Consider the following 25,503-nt stretch of genomic DNA (forward strand, 5'->3'; position numbering starts at 1 on the left):
TAAAAGGTTCTTTTAATCTACCTACTTTTTTTGCAGGTCTCAGTTTACTCTGCGTTTAACTCACACTTGCTTTTACCCTTACTATCCATCTTCTGAAAATGTCCCACTATAAACTAAGTTAATCAGAAAGCTTCCCCATCCCCATTGCATCTTCTCATTTTATCATTCTTTGGCATCACGGTCAGAGGTAAACTCCTCAGTTTCCTAATACTTTTGAGCCACCATCTCTGTTACATTCTCAAGAACACAGGCCTATCTTTTCTTTTTTCTTTTTCTTTTTTTTTTTTGGAAATGGAGTCTCGCTCTGTCTCCCAGGCTGGAGTGCAATGGCATGATCTCGGCTCACTGCAATCACCACCTTCCAGGCTCAAGCAATTCTCCTGCCTTCGCCTCCTGTGTAACTGGGATTACGGGTGTCCGCCACCACACCTGGCGTTTTTGTATTTTTAATATAGGCAGGGTTTCACCATGTTGGCCAGGCTGGTCTTGAACTCCTAACCTCAAGTGATCCACCCACCTCGGACTCCGAAAGTGCTGGGATTACAGGCGTGAGCCACGGCGCCTGGCCTATCTTTTCTTTGACACTCTTTTAGTCTATGAACATTTGACCAAGTTTAGGTTTCCTGTACTTGGCTCACCAGCTCATTTTCTCTCAAGATCTGTCACTTTCACTCTACCCATCAATTCTGTCATTTTGGAAAGTACTCTAATTTCAGTAATAGTTCTCCCAGCTGCTTCCTCTCTATCCTCTAAGAGATGTTGAGTGTTACCAACCAATTTAAAAATCTGTTTGACTTTCTATTTTAACAGCTGTACTCCAAGCAGACGTGAGCACCAAGTGAGCACACCACTACAGGGCATGCTGCCTCTGCACCGGTTTTAGGGTGAGCATAAGGAACACGTCCTCCACAATTTCCCCCAAATAACAACTCCTCTTCATCTCTGCTTTGAATTCACACAAAATGTCACCAGTGTGACTTAACTTACTGTCTCTGATATACTAATTTTGAACTCAGTATAATTTGAGTCTGGGGGAAAGGAGGGTGAGTATAGATATATTCTGTCCTAACAAAACCATGTTCCAAACTGGCCTCTTATCCCACTATACCTCAATGACCCATAAAATCATATGTACCACCTTCAGTGTGAATCCTAAATTCATTTGCGTTAGCAACTGCATTTGGTTACATAGTGTTCCCCATAAATTCATGCCCACTGGGAACCTCAGAAGGTGATCTCATTTGGAAATAGGGTCTTTGTAGATGCACTCAAGTTTAAGACAAAGTCATATTGGATCAGGGTGGGCCCTAATCTATTAACTGGTGTCCGCATATGAAGAGAGAAATTTTGAGACAGAGAAGAAAAAGCCATGTGAAGATAGACACAGGGGAGAACACCAGATGATGACGGAGGCAGACAGTGGTGATTTCAGACTGAAATCCTCCAAAACTGAGCTAAGGTTGATTGATGGATTGATTTTTTGAGACTGGGTCTCACTGTGTTGTCCAGACTGGAGAGCAGTGGCGTGATCATGGCTCACTGCAGTCTCGACTTCTTGGGCTCAGGTGATTTTCCCAACTTAGCCTCCTGAACCACTGAGACTACAGGCATGCACCACCATGCCTGGCTAATTTTTTTTTTTTTTTTTTTTTTTGAGACGGAGTCAGGCTCTGTCGCCCAGGCTGGAGTGCAGTGGCTGGATCTCAGCTCACTGCAAGCTCCGCCTCCCGGGTTCACGCCATTCTCCTGCCTCAGCCTCCGAAGTAGCTGGGACTACAGGCGCCCGCCACCTCGCCCGGCTAGTTTTTTGTATTTTTTTTAGTAGAGACGGAGTTTCACCATGTTAGCCAGGATGGTCTCGATCTCCTGACCTCGTGATCCGCCCGTCTCGGCCTCCCAAAGTGCTGGGATTACAGGCTTGAGCCACCGTGCCCGGCCTTTTTTTTTTTTTTTTTTTTTTGTAGAGATGGGGTTTTGCCATTTTGTCCAGGCTTGTCTCGAACTCCTGGGCTCAAGTGCTTGTCTCAGTCTCTCAAAGCGCTGGGAGTACAAGTGTGAGCCACTGTGCCTGGACTTTTTTTTTTTTTCAGGTAGAGCAGACACTTTGGTCATAAAGAGATCTGCAGCACCCAAGTCTCTCACACAAAGTTAACTGCACTTTCCCAACAATTCCACTTTTGAAATCACTCTTGATATGCATCTTCCCACGACTTGATGTATATTAACTGAGCTCAAAATACATGCCCGGCACAGCTATTGATGCTCAGGCTCCAGTAGTGAACACAGCAGGCCCAGACCCTGCCGCTGTGAAGCTTATTACACTCCTAGGGGCAAGGCAGACAAGGAGCAAGCGTGGGAGAGACAGTAACAGGGCAAGAACCCATTATTCCCCACCACCACCCCGTCCCCACCCCCCCATCAAGCATTTCTACTACTCAAAATTAGCTAAAGAAACCACCAAAGTAAAACCTGCCCGTGACCCAGCAGTACCATTGAGAAATTCATCCTGGGAGACAAATATGAGACTATTATAGCAGGCCAGGCGTGGTGGCTCATGCCTGTAACCCCAGCATTTTGGGAGGCCAAGGCGGGCAGATAACGTGAGGCCAGGAATTCGAGACCAGACTGGCCAACATGGTGAAATCCCATCTCTACTAAAAATACAAAAAGTAGCCAGGCATGGTGGTGGGCAGCTGTAGTTCCAGCTACTCAGGAGGCTGAGGCAGGAGAATTGCTTGAACCCGGGGGCAGAGATTGCAGTGAGCCGCAATCACACCACTGCATTCCAGCCTAGGCAATAGAGGGAGACTCTAAAAAAAGAATATTACAGCAGCACTGCTCATAACAACAAAAATCTAGTAACAATCCAAATGTCTATGAACAGTAGACTTGGTAGTAGAATAGGTAAATTAAGGTACAGTCATATAATGGAATACCATATGAACCATAGCTGCCCAAATCCACATAGGAATATATTTGAAATAATACAAGTAAAAATAAAACAACAAAAGGAGGAGGCTCTATACTATATGGTTTCATTAAAGTGCAAAAAAGGCAAAATGAAAACAACATATTGTTTAAAGACAGAGACACACACACAGAAAGAGTATAAAGAAAAGCACAGGAAAGTGATCTTTAGAAGCCACCAGTTCATATGTTTCATAAACTGACAATGTTAGAGACAATAAAAGTTTAATTTTTGAGAAATGCCTATCCCAGCCTTGCTGAACTTTCTTAGGATTGCAAATGTACTGTCCCTCTCCAAAGAATACAGAAGGACCAGGGAGAAGCGCCACTAGGCTCAAGGCAAACAGCTGTTCACACCTGGGCTGCAGAGGAATCTCGGTGGTACAGGTCTGCACATTCTCCATTTCAGGGAGTTAATTATTCTGGCTTAAAAGCCCTTCAATCTCCAGCTGGATTGGAGAAAGTGAAGATCTTGGTGCAATCAATATGGCATTTAACGAAGCATTGCAGGTGCAAAATGACAGCAATTTAAAGTCAGGACAAAAGCCTGCTGGAATATGTTACTTTCTCAATACTGTATTTGAGTTACAGGAGGAAAAAGGCATGGTAGAAACCCAAGGCCTGGGACATTTGTAACAAATCCTAGAGATAAGTTTCAGTGTCTTCCTTTTTTTTTTTTTTTTTTTGAGACAGAGTCTCACTCTGTCACCCAGGCTGGAGTGCAGTGGCACAATCTCGGCTCACTGCAACCTCTACGTCCTGGGTTCAAGCGATTCTCTTGCCTCAGCCTCCTGAGTAGCTGGGATGACAGACAGGTGTGCACCACCATGCCTGGATAATTTTTATATTTTTAGTAGAGATGGGGTTTCACCATGTTGGCCAGGCTGGTCCCGAACTCCTGATCTCGGGTGATCCAACTGCCTCGGCCTCCCAAAGTGCTGGGATTAAGGCATGAGCCCTCATGCCGGGCCTCAGTATCTTTTATGTTTACATTAACTACTGATTGCCCCTATAATGTGGTCAAAATGAATATAAAATCTGATATTTATCAAAATCTTTTAAACTATTCATGTGCTTTGACCCAGAAATTTCATTTTGGGCAACTCAATTTAGAAAAAATGTGGGCAAAGGTTTATGTATAAGGATTTCTTTGCAGTACTATTTGTAACAGGGAAAAATTAAAAACAATTTAATACTCAACAGTGGGGGGAAGGGAACATTAAATAAATCAAGGTAAATCTAACTGATGAAACATCATTATGATCACCATGAATGCTACATAGCAACAGTCTTCGATGTGGGCTGAAGATACGATTTTGGAATTCAATGCTTAAAGTCATTCCACTGGGTAAGATCACCTGGCAGTGACTACAGATGGTGGGGAGAGGTTCGAAGGTTGAGATCTGGGGCATTCTGCTGAGTAAGTATTGGGAACTTGAGGAGGAACTTGTAAAGGAGATGGAGAAGGAGAGGCAGATGGAGAACCAGTGTAGTAGGTGTCCAAAAGCCAAACGCAGGAAGTGCTTCAGGAAGGAGGGAAACTGTCAAATGCTGCTGATACACCGAGTAAGAAGAGACTGGAGAACAGATCATCATATTATGCAACAAAAAGATCAGAGGCAACTCCTACAAGAGGGTTAATTCCCACTGTCGCTGCCTTACCTGGACTCCTGTACTAGCCCTGCAACTGCTCTCTTTTGCTCTAGTACTCCTGTCATTCAAACATGTCCTCTATATTACTGTCAGTGTTCCCTCCCTCCCTTTCTTTCTCTTTTTCTCTCTCTCTTTTTTTTTTTTTTTTTTTTTTTGAGACACGGTCTTGCTCTGTTGCCCAGCCTGGAGTGCAGTGGCTTGATCATGGTTCACTGCAGCCTCGCCTCCCAGACTCGATCTATCCTCCCACCTCAGTCTCCTGAGTAGCTGGGACTAAAGGTGCACACCACCATGCCTGGATAATTAAAAAAAATTTTTTTTGTAAGCCGGGCACGGTGGCTCATGCCTGTAATCCCAGAACTTTGGGAGGTCAAGAAGGGGTGGATCACTTGAGGTCAAGAGTTCCAGACCAGCCTGGCCAACATGGTGAAACTCCATCTCTACTAAAAATACAAAAATTAACCAGGCGTGATGGTGCGCGCTTGTAACCCCAGCTACTCAGGAGGCTGAGGCACAAGAATCGCTTGAATCCAGGAGGTGGAGGTTGTAGTGAGCTGAGACTGCATCACTGCACTCTAGCTTGGGTGACAGAGAATCTGCCTCAAAAAAATAAAATAAAATAAAATAATTTGTAGAGATGGGGTCTTACTATGTGGTTCAGGCTGGTCTCAAACTTCTGGGCTCAAGCGATCTGCCTGCCTCAGCCTCCCAAAGGGCTGGGAGTATAGGTGTGAGCCGCTGCACCCAGCATCTTCTAAACCTTAAATTTTTCTACATCACTACTCAGCTGAAAAATCTTTAATAGTATATTGTCTATAGCAGTGGCCAAACTTTAAGTGCACATAAAGATAACATGGTGGTGACTAAGCCCCAAAGCCACCTGCCACAGAAGATTGGAGACCTGGGAACTGTGTCTTTAAGTAGCAGCCCAAATAATGGTTGTAAACCATGTTGAAAAGGATTGGCCTATAGAGCCAAGTCCCAAATCCTAAGCAAAGCAAACACCTTTTCCAAATTTGGTCCCATACTTCTTGTCTAGTTCCTTTCTTTTCTATTCTTTTTTTTTTGAGATGGAGTCTCGCTCTGTCGCCCAGGCTGGAGTGCAGTGGCGCGATCTCAGCTCACTGCAAGCTCCACCTCCCAGGTTCACACCATTCTCCTGCCTCAGCCTCCCGAGTAGCTGGGACTACAGGTGCCCGCCACCTCACCTGGCTAGTTTTTTGTATTTTTTAGTAGAGACGGGGTTTCACCATGTTAGCCAGGATGGTCTCGATCTCCTGACCTCATGATCTGCCTGTCTCGGCCTCCCAAAGTGCTGGGATTACAGGCTTGAGCCACCGCGCCCGGCCTTCCTTTTCTATTCTAAGACAGTGTGTGTGTGTGTCTGTATGTTTCAACAAGCTCTAACTAATTATTCAAACTAACTGCCTTTCCCCCAAATGCTATGTTCTTCTAGATATTACTGCCCCTTGCACATGAGGCTCCTGCTGCTTAGAAGGCATTTTTAATCTGGTGTGCTCAGAAAATTCTGACTCATTCTTCAAGACTCAAACGACACTGCTAGTGTGAAGGCTCAGCCGATTACCCAAACTCTGTTAAACATTTCTATACATTTATCACACTATCTGCTGGGAATTCTGCTATCACCTCCTCCTCACCTCAACCCACCCCTCTGCCACCAACTCCAAGAGGCTGCAGAGAGAGAGATGGCATTTTCTCCATCTGTGCACAATGAAGACATTACCTAACATGCTACAGATATTTGATAACCATGGATGACTGTCAGCCTGATACCAAGCGATACTGTAAAATGTGTGTATGCTCCAAGACTTAGGAAGACACTGCTGTTGTAGAGTGCCGGGAAAGTCAGAAATGGCTCTGTCTAAAGGATAAACCAGTACCTGGGGCTTGAAAACTGGAACTTAGAGAGAGGGAAAGAAGAGGAGAGGCTGGCACCTCTCCTCCACCAAGTAGCTACTTGGAGGCTGAGGAGGGACGATTGCTCGAGCCCAAGAGTTCGAGGTTGCCATGAGCTATGGACCACACCACTGCACTCCAGCCTGGGTGACAGAGTGAGACTCTATCTCCAAAAAAGAAAAATAAATAAAAACACAAAAACAAACAACAAAAACTGAACCTTTACAACCTGCTGGTTGGATCTAGTAAGCGCTCCCATCTTGTTCTACAGAATGAAATGGACTCAAAACTTTGTATATTAAAAATAACATCCTAAGGAGGGACTAACGCTACACATTGAATCCTTGCATAAGCTTATCAGCTATTACTCTGTCCTCACGTCTGCTTTCTCACAAAGGGGAACGGGGAAAGTGTGTGGTAGACTAACACAAACCTCTTACCTTTACCCACAAAACAAAACACCATCTCTTTGCACATCTCCTACTAAGGGACAGACCTAACTGGTTCCCATGGTATCCAATGGACTATGTCCTACACGGAGCTGCTCATGAATAAGAGTTAAGTCCAGGAGTCTCTGCTACGTCTTTAGTTCTAAAACTCCCCTTAGAGCACCTAATTGCTATGTTGGCATGCAGCTCCTCAACATTTTCAGAATAATCCAGAATCTGGCAATTCTCTTGTTTTCTTTTCTTTTTTTTTTTTTTTTTTGAAATGGAGTCTCACTCTATCACCCAGGCTGGAGTGCAGTGGCGTAATCTCAGTTCACCGTAACCTCTGCCTCCTAGGTACAAGCGGTTCTACTGTCTCAGCCTCCCGAGTAGCCGGGATTAGAGGCATGCAACACCATACCCAGCTAATTTTTGTTTTGTTCTATACGCCTGGCTAATTTGTGTTTTTTGGTAGAAACAGGGTTTCGCCATGTTGGCCAGGCTCATCTCAAACTCCTGGCCTCAAGAGATCTGCCCACCTTGGCCTCCCAAACTGCTGGGATTACAGGCATGAGCCACTGTGCCAGGCCGAATTCTCTTTTTATCTGTGGGTAAATCCTTGAGGGCAACCAGCCTCTGAACACTGACACATCAGAACTTATTAATAGTAGTTTTAATTATATGCAGTTTCAAAATATATAGTTAGAAAAATAGGAGGTCTAAAAGGAATAGAATCATAAGCTTTTCATGCAAAAATACCAACTTTGTTGGTATGCATGATGCAATAAAAAATGAGATTTGATATTTTGTTCTAAAAGTCTTGATCTTTGGCAGCTAGATATTTCATATTTTACTCTACTTGATCTTAGCCAAAAGGTCAAGAAAAGATGGCTTTTTCCTATTTTATGCTACTAACTATTATTCTTTTTATGCCCACAAAAATCAGTTAACAACTGGTAACTACCTGAAATGGTCTTTAATTTTGAATCATAGGAACACAAAATTGCTTACCTGGGGGGAAATAAACTGGGGAGGCACTTGCGCCCGGAGACTGGGAGAAGAATTTAGTGGCTGCACTGGTGTGTGCAGACCTCTCGATTGTGCTGTGCTGTTTCCAAACAAACCATGACTACCGCCCTGTAAACAGAAGAGCAGCAGTAAGGCTTTTTGTTAACATAAGAAAATGCAAGTAAGAAACAGTTCTGGTCTTTTAGATCCCTCAGAAGAATCACAGGCTGTGTTCCATGGAATAACAGAATTTCATAACTGAGAAGTTCCTTATCTTAGAAGGCTTAGGGCAATTACTCAAATTGAATCATGAGCGCCTGTACAGTTTGACGAACTCTATAAACGGAAAGGGTTCAATTTTGTCAAATATTAGGAGAAGTCCTATTTTCTTTTTTGTGAACGAAAGCTATAGACAACATAACATTTATTTCAAGTACTCTTCTTTGCGACTGGGTTTACCAAATTTATTCTCAAGCTCTGTAATCTGAGCTCCATCTTGAAAGGCACCTGAGTAAAAATGCAGCCTTATGAATAGTTATCAGTTGTATTTATAAAACATTATGATGTGATTTCTCTGCCGTCCCAGAGTGAGCCTAGCACCCTTCCTTGTCCTGGATCTGCTCAATCCTTTCTTTGATAGATAAGGAAATGTGACTCAATTACACAGTGAGATAAAAAAGGAAGAAAGGGAGAAAGTAAAAACCATTACAGGGACACCAAAATAAACATTACTCACCTGTAACTTCTCAGTCAAACACATATCGGTCTAGTTAAAAATAAGCTGAACTCCCTCCTTTCTGGAGGCCCAACTCACTGGAGCACTTCTACACTATTCCGATGAGATAACTAAGAGAGTTGGGTTATATGGTGGCCTTTCCTTTCTAACTCGTTTCTAGCTGAGAAAAGTCCTTCAGCGAAGAAACCATATTTGGTAATAACACAACACTGTGTTCCCTCTGCCTGATACCATTTTCACTTGACCTCTTCAAGGCCCAGCTTGGAGGTCATCCTCATCAAGGAAGTCTTCCCCAAAATCATCTTCCTGATTTCACGTTCAGATTAACTGAGCCCACCTCTCCAATCTCAAAATGCTTTAAAACTCTTTGAGGGCACTCATCATCAAACCACACTACAGTTATTTTCCATTCTGTCTTTCTACTGTCAGCTTAAATCTTTCCTTCTTCGTATTCCCAGAACTCAATAAAGCCCCAGTCTGTAGGATGAATATATAATCTGTAAATATTCATGACCCACCAATTCCACACACTGGAAAATATCCCATTGAACACCTTTAGCAAAGACAGTTGCATCGCTGCTTATACTGAATACGTATACCCTGAATTGAAATCAGCACCATTATCATATCCCTGGAATCACAGGGATTAAGGTAATTTTAAAGAATTTTGTAATGGCATCATTAAAACCTAGAACACTAAAAATACTGTGATGGCTTAATGATTAAAAAATAGAGTAAGGGACTGCTGCAGGGAAATTAGTGAACTTAAAAGCACTGAAAATTAAAATGATTCTAAACATAAAGTCAAAATGGCAATTAAAATCTGTGTATCTCATAAAAGTAAATCAAAGATCCATCATGAATTTTATGTCTCCCAAAAGATTGTTTCAACACGAGAAGACCTTTAACTCCAGAAACTCTAACATCTCTACTGCTCCTTTCTTACCAACTGCCACTCGAAAGTGACATGGCTCAGCCCTAACTTTGCTCGGATTGTGGCAGTCAGTAGCTTCGCTACCCTGATCATCCCTAAGAAAACAGGACACATTTATTTCACCAAGGATATTCTGCTAAGATCTTTCTCACTTTATCATCAAAGTAATGACTTAGTTATTAGATGTCAATTATTCACAACTGGTCCTTGGATGGTGGGGTTACTGGGAGCTAAAGACCCTGCCAGAATCCACTTTCTGGCAAATACAAAATTACTTCCTGACGGTTGTTTTAAATTTCAACCTCTCCTTTAATAACAAATATTGAAAAGAATTTGCTTTTTAAGCTTCTGTAAAATCAATTCCTACTTCCGTCTTCCCAGTAGACAATTTCCACCCTCTTCCGCCATAGGTTTTAGGCTTTTCATTATCAAGTGACCCTACAGCCACACAAAGCACTATCTCTGGAATGGATAATAATATAGGTAAGTCCACAGTAGTTGATCAAAAAATGCCTTGTCTAACTTAATATGGAACCTGGGCATCACAAGCGCTCATTTTCTTGGCTCCAATAGAGCTATTTTTGCACAGTGATGTATTCAGGGGCAATCATACAGATTTGGTCTTTAAGAAATGTATATAGGCCAGGTACAGTGATTCACACCTGTAATCCTAGCATTTTGAGAGGCTGAGGCTAGGAGTTCGAGACCAACCTGGGCAACATAAGCAAGACCCCGTCTCTAAAAAATAAACGGGAGAAAAAAGGCACCTGAGTATGTGCTAATGCAGGTTTCTGTGGCTATCACTAAAGCTCTACTGTTGTACCAGAGGCTTTTACAATTACCTGAGTCTGGTGATCTTTGCTTCAACTATACTGTTTAACTCAAAAAAGCATACAAATTAAAAACAAAATTACCAAGCTAACCAAAATCCGTGATTTGGAAAATTTAAATCTTAAATTTTATTAATACGAAGCATATTAAAATAATTCTGTAAGAAAATAGTCTTTAAAAACCACGTCCATATTTAGATGGAACATGTGCACAAACCAGGTTAACAATGGACTTTGTAGCAATCCACAGATCAAAAAAATGAAGAAGAATGACCTTTTTTTAGCGCCTAATGCTCAGCTGCTTTGGCTGGTCTACCATACTAGTTTAATAGCATTTGATAATTGTGTGATCCACCACATTTACAATTACCATTAACTGAATGTTATGCCTATTTCATGTTTTCCATACTCAAAATAAAAGAACCCCCAAAACACCAATATAATCATTTCTTCCCTGTTTATATAAACAGTGTATATCCATGTCCTCTGTGGAAGCAGTAAGGAAAATGATGAAATATAAAGGAAGAAAATGAAAAAATCAGTTGTAACTCCCAATCCAGAAATAACCAACCGAACACATGGATATAGTATAATCCATTTTTTAAAATGTGCTAAGGCAATGATTAGAAAGCATGTAAGAGACCTACGTGCGACTTAACTGGTGTCAGAGGTGCTGCTTCACGTCATCCTGTAATGCGTATGTGGAAGTCATCATATGGAGACAGAACATCATTACGGATGCATCATGTGGATACAACTAATAATTACAAGTTGTATAATTAACGTCCTTCCACAATGTCCTGAGGTGAAGGTCACAGTGACAAGTAAGTGGTCACAGAAGTATGGCGATCACTGCTGGGGTTACTGTTGCAAAGGAATTGTGACGCCAAAGTCTGGTTTTCTCCGCAAAAACTACAACAGAGCCACTGTGGGAAGGCAGGCAGGGTCCTGCTGTGCACCCTCAGGCCTGGGAAGGTGAGGAGGCGCGATCCTCCCAGCCCTGCCTGTCTTGTTTCTATTGCACAGCCCTTAACTGGAGGGTTGCCAAATCCAACCCAAGGTGCAATGAAACACTGCTGTGTCTGAGCAATACCCATTCTTCCCAAAGCTTCACCGTCTACTATTTAAAGTTACCCTTCTACGGGTAATTATTATATTTTACACTTACGGACAATAGATTTCAGATGCCATAACCCACCAATACTTCATCATACTAGTTTTGCTATTTTTAAATTAGCAGGTTTATTAAATTGAAAAGATCTCCAAAGTATTATACAATCTAATGTTTAAAATGGCAAATGCATTAAGTTAGATTGTCTAAGGTACTTATGTAGTAGCCTCTTTAACATCTTCCTTAGTCAGTTCTTAGTTTACTTATTAAATATGAACTTATGATCAAAAATGAGAAGACAAAAAAAAAACAGGTTTAAAATAAAATCCATGTTGAAAAACATGAAGAGAGATGGGTTCTATGGGCTGAAAGATCTAGAACCTACACTTAATATCATTCTGTGCATTCAGTAATCAACAAATTTCCCAAGACAGACAAATGATGCAATAAACTGCAGACCAGGACCAAGGCGAGGCCACAGCCAAGCAGTTATAAATTTGAGAGGCCTCCTTACTTGTCTAGCAGCGAAGTTTTGGGGGTTGAGCCCTGTGCCGATTGCTCCAAGGCTGACGTTGGGTAGTGTGGAACCAGAGGGAGACAGCTTGTAGCTGGGAGAAGGGGAGAAGGGAGAGCAGGGAGCCTCATCCCCAAGGCACCCATCTTGATTGGAGAAAGGCAAAGTCAGCTGAAAAGCAGTAGGAGTTAGCCAATCACAACGAGTGTTGGTTAGTGAAGCAACAGAATGCAAGAAGGGAAAAGAGAGAAACACTAGCAATAAACAAAGTTAGAGTGTATTAGCAATAACCGAGGATGGAATTTGGATCTGATAATAATCTTTACACTCGGCCCAACAGACACCATCTGTCATCTTTGATATTGATTTTTCTTTTCCCCTAAGTTAGTAACACGTTCTATCCATTGCATTAAGATAAAAATTGCCAGACACTTTGATTTTATGCATCTAATATTGATTACTCTAGCAATGTGGCTGCTGAAACAGAAGCCAGGCCAATCTTGTGAATATGCTTCTGTCTGGACCAGCAACAAGTGTCAAAATGTGCCAGATTTGAAAATTTCGGTTTTAACTGCTTTCTGAAGACCAGGAACATAGTAAATTAGTATTCTGAATCAAGATATAATTCCCACCATTAGAAATGGTAAACATCAAAACCAATAGGTAGAAACTGCTTGGTTAAATTAGGTAGTTGAGAATTTGAAAAGTATACCATTGTAACTAAACACAGATCGCTAGGGAACTGGGGAAAGATAACAACAGAGTTCTCTCAAAACTAGAAGAAGGCAAGGCCTTAGGAGACATGGAATATCTGCACAAAATCCCAAAATTTATTTTGTAGCTGCACAGCAGCAGAAAAAAGAATGCAGAGTAAGTTTCTCTCTAACATTTCCACACTTCATGAATTTCTCAAAACTCAGTTCTAATACATACATGCTAAAGACAGATGGTTCTTGCTCTTGCCCAATCACCTGTTGACATCAATCGTTTTCAGGTCACCACATTAATGCAGGTGATGTTTGTGTTTGGCTCATCTAGTTCAGTAATTCTATGCTTCCTCCAGAATCAGTTATCAAAAGACAAATGGGAACCAAAGCGGTTCTCATGAATTATTATCTTCAACAAAGGATTCAACTCACCTTCTCAAAATAAGGCCCACTATCTGTGGTTCCCATGTCTTTGGAATTAGGTGGACGGAACCCAGATCGATCCTTCCTCATGATATCATTAAAATCCCCGAGATTCATCGCTCGCTTGTCCACATCAAATTTTTTATCTGAAAGGCTTCCTGAAAAGTAGCATAAACAGAGTGAAAATTTCCAGAATCAATGTTTCCCCCATGAACCAAGAGTGACCTGCCCCACTATCCTCATGGGGGTGCCGGATATGAGCTATTAATATTTCTATTTCTGGGGATAGGATGAGACAAACTCTCATTGGTCCAGGCTGCTGGTGTTTATCCCTGGAACACATATGGGTTTTTATTTATTTATTCATTTATTAAAAAACAAAACAAAACAAAACATATATCTGTTGTAGTTTGTTTTCCATGGAAGACTGAAAGAGCCTTAGGGATAACCTGGCAAAAATCTGGCTAAGAAAACATTTAGACTGGATATTGATGTGTTTGATGAACACATCTTGCTCATAAATTCAAATGTCCTCAGGGAGAGAAGTTGTCTGTTTTTGCTATTTTAACATCATCTAGATAAACGGTCTGGGTGAAACATAGTTACAAGGAATAGAAAGATCAAAGAGGCACAGTGGTTGCCCTCAAATTCAGAACTTAAGAACTGAACACAGAAGATGGGTCCACATTACCTACATGGTGCATTCCCAGGTGTCCTAACTATACATACCACTTCTCTTTCACGGCTCTATAAATGTGCTGTCGTCTGTGGACATAACCAGTGGCCCCCCCCCCAGGAAACGTGTTTTAATTATTCTCATATTTAGAAATATAGATCAAAGACTACCTACTTCCTTTACTACCCAGAATTATTTTCATTTCTTCTTAGTTTGACTCTTTTTAAGTTCCTCAGGGTGATCAAGAGCATTACTACGAAAACCCCACAGACCAGTAGCTAACACTGCATCCACTCCAGTTGCAATGTGAGAATTTGTCAATAATGAAGCTTCCTGGTATAGACAGGACTGGCAACTTGAGAGCCACATCTGGCACACAATTTGTTTGGCCCCATAGAGCATTTTAAGAGACCCGAATTAGTTCTGATATATAAAAATCAGGGCTGGGCGCAGTGGTTCACGCCTGTAATCCCAGCACTTTGGGAAGGCGAGGAAGGCGGATCACTTGAGGTCAGGAGTTCGAGACCAGTCTGGCCAACATGGTGAAACCTCGTCTCTACTAAAAATACAAGAATTAGCTGTGTGTGGTGGCACACGCCTGTGATCCCAGCTACTCGGGAGACTGAGGTGGGAAAAATCGTTTGAACCCAGGAGGCAGAGGTTGCAGTGACCAGATATCATGCCACTGCACTCCAGCCAGGGTGACAGAGCAAGACTCCGTCTCAAAAAATACAAAAATCATAATACCAGTGTACATCTGAATTTCTGGCCTCTCTTGAAAGACTTGTCATAGCTCAGCCTGGATTCCTCCAGAGCAGCAATTGCTAGGAGCCATGCAAGGCTGATTCTTCTAGGTGGACTCTCCACAGTTAACCCGTGGTCACCTCGTCCCAGGTTTTTTTTTTTTTTTGAGACTGAGTCTCACTCTGTTGCCAGGCTGGAGTGCAGTGGCACAATCTCGGCTCACTGCAACCTCCGCCTCCCGGTTCAAGCAATTCTCCTGCCTCAGCCTCCCAAGTAGCTGGGACTACAGGTGCATGCCACCACGCCCAGCTAATTTTTGTATTTTTGGTAAAGACGGGGTTTCACCATGTAGGCCAGGATGGTCTCGATCTCTTGACCTCCTAACCCGCCCGCCTCGGCCGCACAAAGTGCTGGGATCATAGGCTTGAGCCACCATGCCTGGCCTCATCCCAGTTTCTTATACCTGGCACACATCACTCATTTACATTCTTTGCTGACTCCTGCAGTCATTTGAGTTTTCTCTCCCTACCTAGTGTCTAGCACAGTACCTTACCTACAAAGAGTAAGTGCTCAATCAATGTCTACTGAACTGCAGCCATCCCTACTCAAATTGGGCAGGAGATGCCAACAGGACATCATAACACTGATACACTCCATTCCTTTCAGCAGAGTGATACACACCTACAGACAAATCCATTTTGCTGCTTGGATTATCTTCAGTCTGACTCTGAAAAATAAAGAACAGATGAGACAGAATTAAGGATGCACATCTTTGAATCAGAGAAGTGGCATTATTCACGTGAGAGCCACATCTTACTACTGGCATTACAGAAGGTTCTCTGAAATGAACTTAAAGGTAATGAACACATTAACATTTTTAATATGCTAGCTTGATTGCTGTTTGGGCCTATATTCCTACAATTCAGTTTTCACATACAATTAGTCTCAATAAGTCTACAAAGAGAGCAATAGATAAACAGCTGCCTGAAGAAATAAACCCCCGTCCTTACATTCTAGTCAGCTCAGGATCAAATTCCATCAATGGCAGCCAAATAATGACAACTTCTTCTCGTGACTTGTCAAGTCATCAAACCTTCAACTGTGCAGCCAAGTCAAGTCATTTGTCTTTTGGCCAACCAGGGACAGGGTGTCCCTACACCATTCCCGAGAGATAAAGAAATCAGAAATTCTACAAGAATTCCCTAAGTAGTCCCAGTATAGTTTTTCTAGTTTCGTTATTGTTGCCTTTTAAAAAAATTGTAATATGAAAACTAGTACAGTAATGTGGTCAGAAACAATTGTATACATTTTAAGTGCCTGACTCCTTCTTCTCTATCCTCCTAAGGAAAAGGACACAATGACTACAAATTTAAAAGCCATAACTTTAAAGGTTGGAGTATGTCATTCAGAATAAGAATAGAAGAGAAATACTACTTAAACTCAAAAGATCAAGAACATTGCTTAACTAGTTTTTAAATCTGTAACTTTGTACTATACGTGGCAGTGGTCTTAAAATTTGTATTACTCTTAAACCTAAAAGTTGGGATACATGATACATTTGAAAAAAATAAAACTTACCAGCAATCCCATATTTGAAAACTGTTTGGCAAGAGGATTCATCCATGAATCATTGTTTCCTCCTTTGAGTGAGCACTACAGAAATGAAACACAGAACCTCAGAACCAAATAATTTATTTCAACCTTCTGAATTTTATTAATACAGATTGAAAATGTAGACTTGAGTTTACCTTTTTAAAACCTATTTCTCTTTAACTAAAATTATGTTGATATTTTATGTTAAATGATTAATAAGCCCTAGTTATATCTATGCTTTCATTTTTATAAAATTCACTGCACTGAACTAGAAGTAGCTGGAAAAACACATGCTCAGCTGGTACTTTTGCTTTTTAAATAGAAAGAAGTCTGATATGATTTTCTAAAATAGAAGTTTTGCACACAACTACTTTCACTTTCATTAGGCTGCTCTCTTTGTTACCCAAACTGGTTTACGTTAGGAGAAAAGAGTTTGATGTCAGTGCGTGTCATTTGGAAAGGAGCCTATTTAACTGGGCGTTATGAGGAACTCGTAGTGCTTCCTCTGTTTGTTTCACAGCATAAAGGACATTGGTCCTGGTGGTAAAGAGACCTAGTGGAAGACAACATTGCCGATCTCCTGGGCAGAGTAGGGCAGCAGTAGGTTTTAATCTTTTAATGGGACAAACTAGTTTCTCCCCTGAACAAGGTACTGACTGAGCTCCACTTTCACTTTTGTGAGGGAGGCAGGTGGAATTAGAGGATTTGGTGGGGTGGGGCTTTGTGCACTTGTGTATTTCACAGGTAAAAATTCTCCATGTTGTGATGATAGCTCTCTCTCTCTCTCTCTCTCTCTCTCTATATATATATATATATATTTTTTTTTTTTTTCCTCTGCCACCCAGGCTAGAGAGCAGTGACGCCATCCCGGCTCACTGCAAGCTCCGCCTCCCGGGCTCAAGCCATTCTCCTGCCTCAGTCTCCTGAGTAGCTGGGACTACAGGCGCCTGCCACCACGCCCGGCTAATTTTTTTGTATTTTTAGTAGAGACGGGGTTTCAGTGTGTTAGCCAGGATAGTCTCCATCTCCTGACGTCATGATCTGCCCGCCTTGGCCTCCCAAAGTGCTAGGATTACAGGCGTGAGTCACCGCGCCCGGCCCGTGATGATAGCTATCAAATCAATTTTATTATCCTTGAAAGTGATGAAGCACTTAAATTTAGTACAGGTTTTGTGTGTGTGTGTGTGTGTGTGTGTGTGTGTGTGTGTGTGTGTGTGCGTTTTGAGACTGACTTTCGCTTTTGTCACCCAGGCTGGAGTGCAATGGCATGATCTTGGCTCATTGCAACCTCTGCCTCCTGAGTTCAAGCAATTCTCCTGCCTCAGCCTCCCAAATAGCTGGGATTACAGGCACCTGCCGCCACACCCAGCTAATTTTTGTATTTTTAGGAGAGACGGGGTTTCACCATGTCGGTCAGGCTGGTCTTGAACTCTTGACCTCAGGTGATTACAGGCGTGAGCCACCGCGGCCAGCTAGTAGATTTTAAGGTCAAAAAAGCCTTTACTAGAGAGAGGGGGGAATGGGGAGTTACTGTTTAATAGGTACAGAGTTTCAGTTTTGCAAGATGGAAAGAGTTCTGTGGATAGACGGTGGTAAATGGCAGCATAAGTATGTGAATATACTTAATGCCACTAAACTGTACACTTAAAAACATACACTATGGTAAATTATATGCTATATGTATTTTATCACAATTTTTAAAAAAATGCCCTCAGTATGAAAAGTCAGAATCACTGGTACTGGGGCTGGAAGATTCAATTCCCAATTAACTTAATTAATTAAATCTTGGTTGTCAACCTAGTGGGGTATTTATTAGTCCCTTTCAATCAGTTAATTTAGTCTCATTGTTAATTTGTAAACAACCAAAAGAAAGCCAAAATCACACTAGACAACCTAAGAGTGCAAGGAATGCTGAAAAGTTTGCTGAATAATTCCTTCTGTGACTAGGCTAAGGAAATAAAAGCTCTTAATAGAAAAAAAAACTCTAAGAGACTGCTTAAGCAAAACGTCTCTAAATAGAAACACACTGTATTCTTATTCTATAAAAGAAAGGGTCGTCCACAAAATTAATGGCCTATAGGCAAAGGGCAAAGGGGATGAAGGTCCAATCCTCAGACATGGGAAGGCCTCTAAGATGGCACCTGGTGTTTGAAACACAGGAGAATATTAGCTGTGAAGCATTTCATAGGGTGCCAAGACTCTCATGTTGAAATTAAGTATTGGATGCCCATTTCTTATTTCCACTATTTTATTTGTCAAATGAAAATCTGGAATTGAAAAAAGAGAGCGTCTGCCAAGACACTGGTTCAGGCTCAAAGACTACTGTTCTAGATTGAAAACCAAAGTCCTCAACAAACTGTGCAAACCAAAGGAGAAACTGAGTTGTTATGAGATACAGAAGGTATCTCATACAGAAGATGGAAAGTTTAGTACACAACCTGGTATATGACGTAGAGAAATCATCTAGCTGCTAGGCTGGGCATGGTGGCTCATGCCTGTAATCCCACAAATTTGGGAGGGCGAGGTGGGTGGATCACAAGGTCAGGAGATCGAGACCATCCTGGCTAACATGGTGAAACCTTGTCTCTACTAAAAATACAAAAATTAGCCGGGCGTGGTGGCAGGCACCTGTAGTCTCAGCTACTCGGGAGGTTGAGGCAGGAGAATGGTGTGAACCTGGGAGGCGGAGCTTGCAGTGAGTTGAGATTGGACCACTGTATTCCAGCCTGGGCGACAGGGCAAGACTCTCTCAAAAAACAAAAGAGAAATCATTTAGCTGCTATACACACAAGTACACATTGGTACTTCATTTGTCGGGAGAAGGGTTTGGGGTCTTGGAATTTCCCAAATCAGATAAAATCAGGACGTGCTGATCGCCACGGGACAAGCCAGCATTATCTTCCTTTGGGTTCCCTCCAACACATCTATGGGGATTTACTGGAAGGACTTCTTTGGCTTTAGAATGCAAAAGCAATTTATAAAGTATGCCTTGAGAGCCTCCAACAGATTGTTATAATGTGGAAACTAAAAATGAAAAATATCTCATATCTTTGAAAACTTCATTTTACCCACAGCAACAGTTTTATAGTTCAAGGTTTCAAGGTCATGGGAAAGGAAGACGAAAGGTAAAAGGGAAGTAGTTATTTGTTTGCAAGAAAACATTTTTCCCCTCACTTAGGACCTCGAGGACCCCAGCTGCCTCACACCTTTCATTTAAAAATCCTCAGTTCTGGCCGGGCGCGGTGGCTCACGCCTGTAATCCCAGCACTTTGGGAGGCCAAGGCAGGTGGATCACGAAGTCAGGAGCTCGAGACCATCCTGGCTAACACGGCGGAACCACTAAAAACACAAAAAATAGCCGGGCGTGATGACGGGCACCTGTAGTCCCAGCTACTCGGGAGGCTGAGGCAGGAGAATAGTGTGAACCCAGGAGGCAGAGGTTGCAGTGAGCCAAGATAACGCCACTGCACTCTAGCCTAGGCGACAGAGCAAGACTCCGTCTCAAAAAAAAAAAAAAAAAAAAAAAAAAAAAAAAAAAAAATCCTCAATTCTAGCTAGGTGTGGTAGCTCACGCCTGTAATCCCAGCACTTTGGGAGGACAAGGCAGGAGGATTGAGCTCAGGAGTTTGAGACCATCCTGGCGACATGGCGAAACCCTGCCTCTATGAAAAAATACAAAATTTAGCCAGGCATGGTGATAGTTCTGGCTACTAAAGAAGCTGAGGTGGGACGATTGCTTGAGCCCAGGAGGTTGTACAGTGAGTCGTGACTGTGCCATTGCACTCCAGCCTGAGTGACAGAGTGAGAACTTGTCTCAAAACAAAAACAAACAAAACAAAACCTCAGTTCTGCCTTCTCAGAGCGAATGAGCAAGTGCCAACATTTGTAAACCGGGCTACCTTCATCTGTTTCTTTCCTCCTTGTCCCCAGCTTGCTGAGTTGTGGGAGGAGGCACTGCCCTGAGAGCCAGCGGTGTTCCAGACTCCTCCATCCTCCTCCTCTTCCCAGCTGGGGTGACGAGTTCCTGTGACTGGCCCGTCACTCTCCCCCCAGCCGTCTTGCATAGATTTGGAATCTTTAAGGAAAGAATGAATTAACTCTTTGCAACAGCTATATAAAACAATCATCAGAATAGTAATTCCTTGCAGATGCAGCATTTTAGTGTCTTTGTAATTTTATCTACTCCATCTACAATGGCAAGGCAAATATTATTACTCATTTTGTAGAGAGCAGGAAACTAAAACCCATGAAGTTTCAATGATACACGGAAAGTTAACAAACCATAGAACCAAGACCTCCTGATTTCTGGATCAATGCTTTTTTCCTTGCACCAAGTTGGACAGGAATTTCAAAACTGAAAAGAACTTATCACAACATTCCTGGCAAGAAATTTCAAATCTCAATTAAGAGAAATCTGTTCCTCTTAATGAACATACTTTACTGCAGCCCTGGTTTTATCCTCCATTCAGTATGTACTTTATATACAATGGACGAGGTATGATATAAATACGAGGTATGATAAATAAATATGAGGTATGATAAAGGACAACTGTCTAGCTTGCTTGGGGTGAAGCAGAGACGAATAGAACATGAAAAGGGGGAACATTTTTCATAAGATTTTGAATATCAGAATTATGGTGAATTAAGAAAAATTCACATATAGCCACGGAAATCTAAAATGTATTAGAATTATGTACTTAAAATGTATTAGATACTAAAGAGGCAAAGAATATATACATAGTGGTTTTGAAAAGACAGGAGGAGAAAATGTGGAGGATAAGGAGAGGAAGGGAGAAAGGAAAGCAGAGAGAAATCCAAGAGGCTTTAATATTTGAGGAAGTGGGACATCAGTATCCCATTCTAAACAAAGATCTTTAATTTGAAGACCGGAATAAGTCCTTAATTCCCTCCGAAAATACTGTGCAGAATCAAAACATACCTTGCAGTAATAATACTGTATAAAATGATAAAGAAAAGGAAACATATTCTCCTGCCTGGAAACTTCCATCTGCACCTCTGCTTTCCCACATGACAGGACATTTATGAAAGTCTTCTGATGTGTACATAGCTTTATATGAAGAGTTTAAGGGCAGAAAATTGGCTCTTCCAGGCCTTTCCTTGAATGACAGCTGCCACCCTGTAGGATCAGTCCTATGATAGCCAAGTAGGTTCGTGCCAAGTACATAAGGCACAGGGCAATTAATTTCTTCTAACTGTGGCATCTCATCCCCCAGCAAGGCCCAGGTGAATCTGACAGTCTCCCAGTGGGGTTCATTGTAGCCACAGGAAGGGGCTGTATGCGCAAGGGGGAGGGTTGGGATGCTCCTCTTCCTGCTGCTGGAAGTGCTGCTGATAACCAGGACTGCTGCCTCTGTATACAGGATTATAAATTTATACAATACCATATTTGTGATTTATATTATACAAGCATACAAGCATAGGCTTCATACCATCCATCCACTGACGAGCAACAGGAGTTAAAAACCCAATATAAATAACACACTGACCCCTTTAGAAAAATGAAGACACGCAAGTGAACCTTTTTTTTAGAGAGGGAAGCTAAACTTCTAACAAATGTTTCTTATAGAAAGGAGAGGTCTAATTTTTAATCATAGGATTCATAACATCAAATTTAAGACAGGCTAGAGGAGATCACAGGGTAACTGTCTCCATCAGCTGGTAGCCCTTTCTTCTGCATATTACACATTTAACTTACCCACAGAAAGGATGTGTGTTATAACTACAGACGATCCTGAAGAGTAGAAGACATTTTTAGAATCTGAGGAAAAGTGGTTTCGTGATACAAGAGAGGTGATCCTGGGGTTGGGAAAGACACATGAAAATCCTGAATATACTGGTAAAGGATCTCTTTGTGCCTAGGGTCTGATTAATGTCTTCCAACAGCATTTTGGATGTATTTCAAGTCTACTAGATTACATTTCCCATGATGATACGACTGATTTCACAATGGAAAGAATAAAACCAACATTTTCATGAAGCTAGCTATTTTAATGAAGTCGAGGAGAGTCATGAGTTTTAAAATGTAGTCAAGTTACTGCATATAAACACGTGTGAATTTCCAGAATAGAGCTAATGTATTCTTATATGGCACTCTAAGAGTCCTGAATATCATATGATAAACTTAACAGAATTTATTTTGTTTGAATTTTGGTCATTCCAGAAATGTTCATTATTTAGTCAAAAGATAATCCCTTAAATCTGCTACATGGTAGAAAAGAGATGTTGGAACATTTTTAAGAAAGTTACAAAAATAAGTGGAAACAGGCACTTGAATTCAGGAACAGCCAATGAGGCATTCCATAGTCTCAGTCCACAGAGTTCTGCTCATTACTGTGATACACATCGCCAGCTGGATCAAGTACAGTTTAGATTTTAGATTTTCAATGATTCTGAATAAGTGTGATGTTCTTCATTTAAAATACTGAAGTTAAATTTATGCCAGGTTCAAAAAATCTGAAATGGTCTTATGTGGAAGAAAAACGACAAAGGCAAAGGAAAGTGCAGAAGGATGAAGTCATTGGGCAGCACAGATCATATTCCACATGAAAAGCCAGGAACTTTTGCTTTAAATTGTACTAACAAACAAGTAGAAATGCAAGCTAGACATGGTGAGCACATAGTCACTGGGCTAAAAGCATCACATCAAAATTACAATTCTGTCCAGATACTAAATTTAAAACAACATTAGCTTATGATTTTTAGTTCACCTTAAACATTTTAAGAAACGCCAAGCCAAGCCACAACCGTTTGCTATTAACTAATTATTTAACACTCAAGGTCCTGAATCTCACTGAATCAACAGTTTAAAACTAAACAGCCCTCACCAAAATGTCAGATTCTCAAATCTGACATTTGACAAACATTTAACAAAGAATCCCGGCTGGGCACGGTGGCTCACGCCTGTAGTCCCCAGGACTTTGGGAGGCCAAGGCGGGCGGATCACGAGGACAGGAGTTCAAGACCAGCCTGCCCAACATGGCAAAACCCCATCTCTACTAAAAATACAAAAATTAGCCGGGCATGGTGGCGGGCGCCTGTAATCCCAGCTACTCGGGAGGCTGAGGCAGGAGAATCGCTTGAAGCTGGAAAGCAGAAGTTGCAGTGAGCCGAAATTACACCACTGCACTCCAGCCTGGGTGACAAGAGTGAAACTCCATCTCAAAAAAAAAAAAAAAAAAAAAAAGAATCCCTCAAAAATGAAAAGCTTCACACTTACTAGGCTTCATGGCATTGGGAGCGTTGGCGGGCGTGTTCCCCCAGCCTGTGGTCGATGCTCCTGTATCATCCATCTCGCCCCACCCAGGACTGCTTTCATTTGGCTCACCCCAAGCGGAAGTACCATTATCTGGAGCAGGTGGTGTGCTTTTGCTCCAGACTATAAAGAAAGGAAATGTCTCTAAGAATCATTTGTTAAATGAAATGCCATAATATCCAGTGGGGTGAAGGTGGAGGGAACAGGCATGCCTATATTCTGTCGACAGAAATGTAAATAGATTCAACTTTCATGTGAGGGGCATTTGGCAATGTCACCTTTTAAAAAAATCTGATGCACACTAAACTTCTGACCCATTAACTCCACTGCCAGGAATTTTTTTTTTTTTTTTTGAGACAGAGTCTTGCTCTGTTACCAAGGCTAGAGTGTAGTGGTGTGGTCACGGCTCACAGCAATCTCCACCTCCCAGGTTCAAGCGATTCTCCTGCCTCAGCGTCCCGAGTAGCTGGGATTACGGGCGCACACCACCATACCCAGCTAATTTTTGTATTTTTGTTTTGTTTTGTTTTGTTTTTTTGTTTTGTTTTGTTTTTTGAGACGGAGTCTCGCTCTGTCGCCCAGGCTGGAGTGCAGTGGCGCGATCTCGGCTCACTGCAAGCTCCGCCTCCTGGGTTTACGCCATTCTCCTGCCTCAGCCTCCTGAGTAGCTGGGACTACAGGCGCCCGTCACCGCGCCCAGCTAATTTTTTGTATTTTTAGTAGAGACGGGGTTTCACCGTGGTCTCGATCTCCTGACCTTGTGATCCGCCCGCCTCGGCCTCCCAAAGTGCTGGGATTACAGGCGTGAGCCACCGCGCCCGGCCGTATTTTTTTTTTTTTAAAGTAGAGACAGGGTTTCACCATGTTGGCCAAGCTGGCCTCGAACTCCTGACCTCATGATCTGCCTGGCTCGGCCTCCCAAAGTGCTGGGGTTACAGGCATGAGCCACCATGCCCAGCCTGCCAGAAAATCATACTATAAATATACTTGTAAAAATAGGTGAAATTACATGTATAACAATACTCACAGCATCACTGATAGAAAAAATGCGGAAACAACCTAAATATCCACCACAAGCGGACTGGTTAGACCAACTGTGGGTCACCCGTAAAAGAAATACTGGGTAAAGGCCGGGTGCGGTTGCTCATGCCTGTTATCCCAGCACTCTGGGAGGCCGAGGTGGGTAGATCTCCTGAGGTCAGGAGTTCAAGACCAGTCTGACCAACATGGCGAAACCCCGTCTCTACCAAAAAATACAAAAATTAGCTGGGCTTGGTGGCGCATGCCTGTAATCCCAGCTATTTGGGAAGCTGAGAAGGAGGCTCACTTGAACCCAGGAGGTGGAGGTTGCAGTGAGCTGAGATTGTGCCACTGAACTCCAGCCTGGGAGACAGAGTGAGACTCCATCTCAAAAAACAGAAATACTGTATATGAAGCAATTAAACAGCAGACTATGTGCTAAAATTGAAAGCTATAAGTATAACGAGAAAAGCAAGGTGAAGAACAGTATACAAAGCACAATCCCTTCTCTATAAAGGTTCTGAATGAAGCACAAACTTCTAAGAGATAACCTGTGGGAAGAGACCCTAGGGGTTAAGATTCTTTTATTGATTATCTTTTGCTTTTCCACACAGTTTGAAGGTTTTTGCTATGTGGATAAAGTTTTTAAAAATTTTAGCAGGTTTTGGCCGGGCGCGGTGGCTCACGCCTGTAATCCCAGCACTTTGGGAGGCCGAGGCGGGCGGATCACAAGGTCAGGAGATCGAGACCATGGTGAAACCCCGTCTCTACTAAAAATACAAAAAATTAGCCGGGCGCGGTTGCGGGCGCCTGTAGTCCCAGCTACTCGGGAGGCTGAGGCAGGAGAATGGCGGGAACCCGGGAGGCGGAGCTTGCAGTGAGCCGAGATCGCGCCACTGCACTCCAGCCTGGGCGGCAGAGCGAGACTCCGTCTCAAAAAAAAAAAAAAAAAAAAAAAATTTTAGCAGG

The 25,503-nt window shown here is 42.3% G+C and overlaps 1 protein-coding gene and 1 long non-coding RNA gene across 44 annotated transcripts in view; one reads left to right on the forward strand and one right to left on the reverse strand.

Moving 5' to 3' along the window:
• Nucleotides 1-25,503, reverse strand: part of TNRC6B (trinucleotide repeat containing adaptor 6B) — a 296,478-nt gene that overhangs the window by 41,230 nt on the left and 229,745 nt on the right. For 16 of the 43 annotated variants that reach the window (XM_015150392.3, XM_077949587.1, XM_077949586.1 and 13 more), the window contains 5 exons: nt 20,141-20,316; nt 16,227-16,301; nt 15,330-15,375; nt 13,238-13,386; nt 7,977-8,102 (listed from right to left, as the gene is read on the reverse strand). In XM_015150392.3, the coding sequence (XP_015005878.1) occupies nt 7,977-8,102; nt 13,238-13,386; nt 15,330-15,375; nt 16,227-16,301; nt 20,141-20,316 (572 nt within the window). Of the gene's footprint in view, nt 1-7,976; nt 8,103-12,098; nt 12,270-13,237; nt 13,387-15,329; nt 15,376-16,226; nt 16,302-20,140; nt 20,317-23,478; nt 23,638-25,503 lie in introns of all 43 variants that reach the window. The other 27 variants (XM_077949599.1, XM_077949593.1, XM_077949573.1 and 24 more) reach the window with 3 other exon arrangements.
• Nucleotides 5,660-10,213, forward strand: LOC144331728 (uncharacterized). Its single transcript, XR_013399098.1, has 2 exons — nt 5,660-6,684; nt 7,323-10,213. It is a non-coding gene; the product is annotated as an uncharacterized LOC144331728 (long non-coding RNA).

The sequence above is a fragment of the Macaca mulatta genome, chromosome 10 (assembly GCF_049350105.2).
Source record: "Macaca mulatta isolate MMU2019108-1 chromosome 10, T2T-MMU8v2.0, whole genome shotgun sequence".
In the NCBI taxonomy this organism is placed as follows: Eukaryota; Metazoa; Chordata; class Mammalia; order Primates; family Cercopithecidae; genus Macaca; species Macaca mulatta.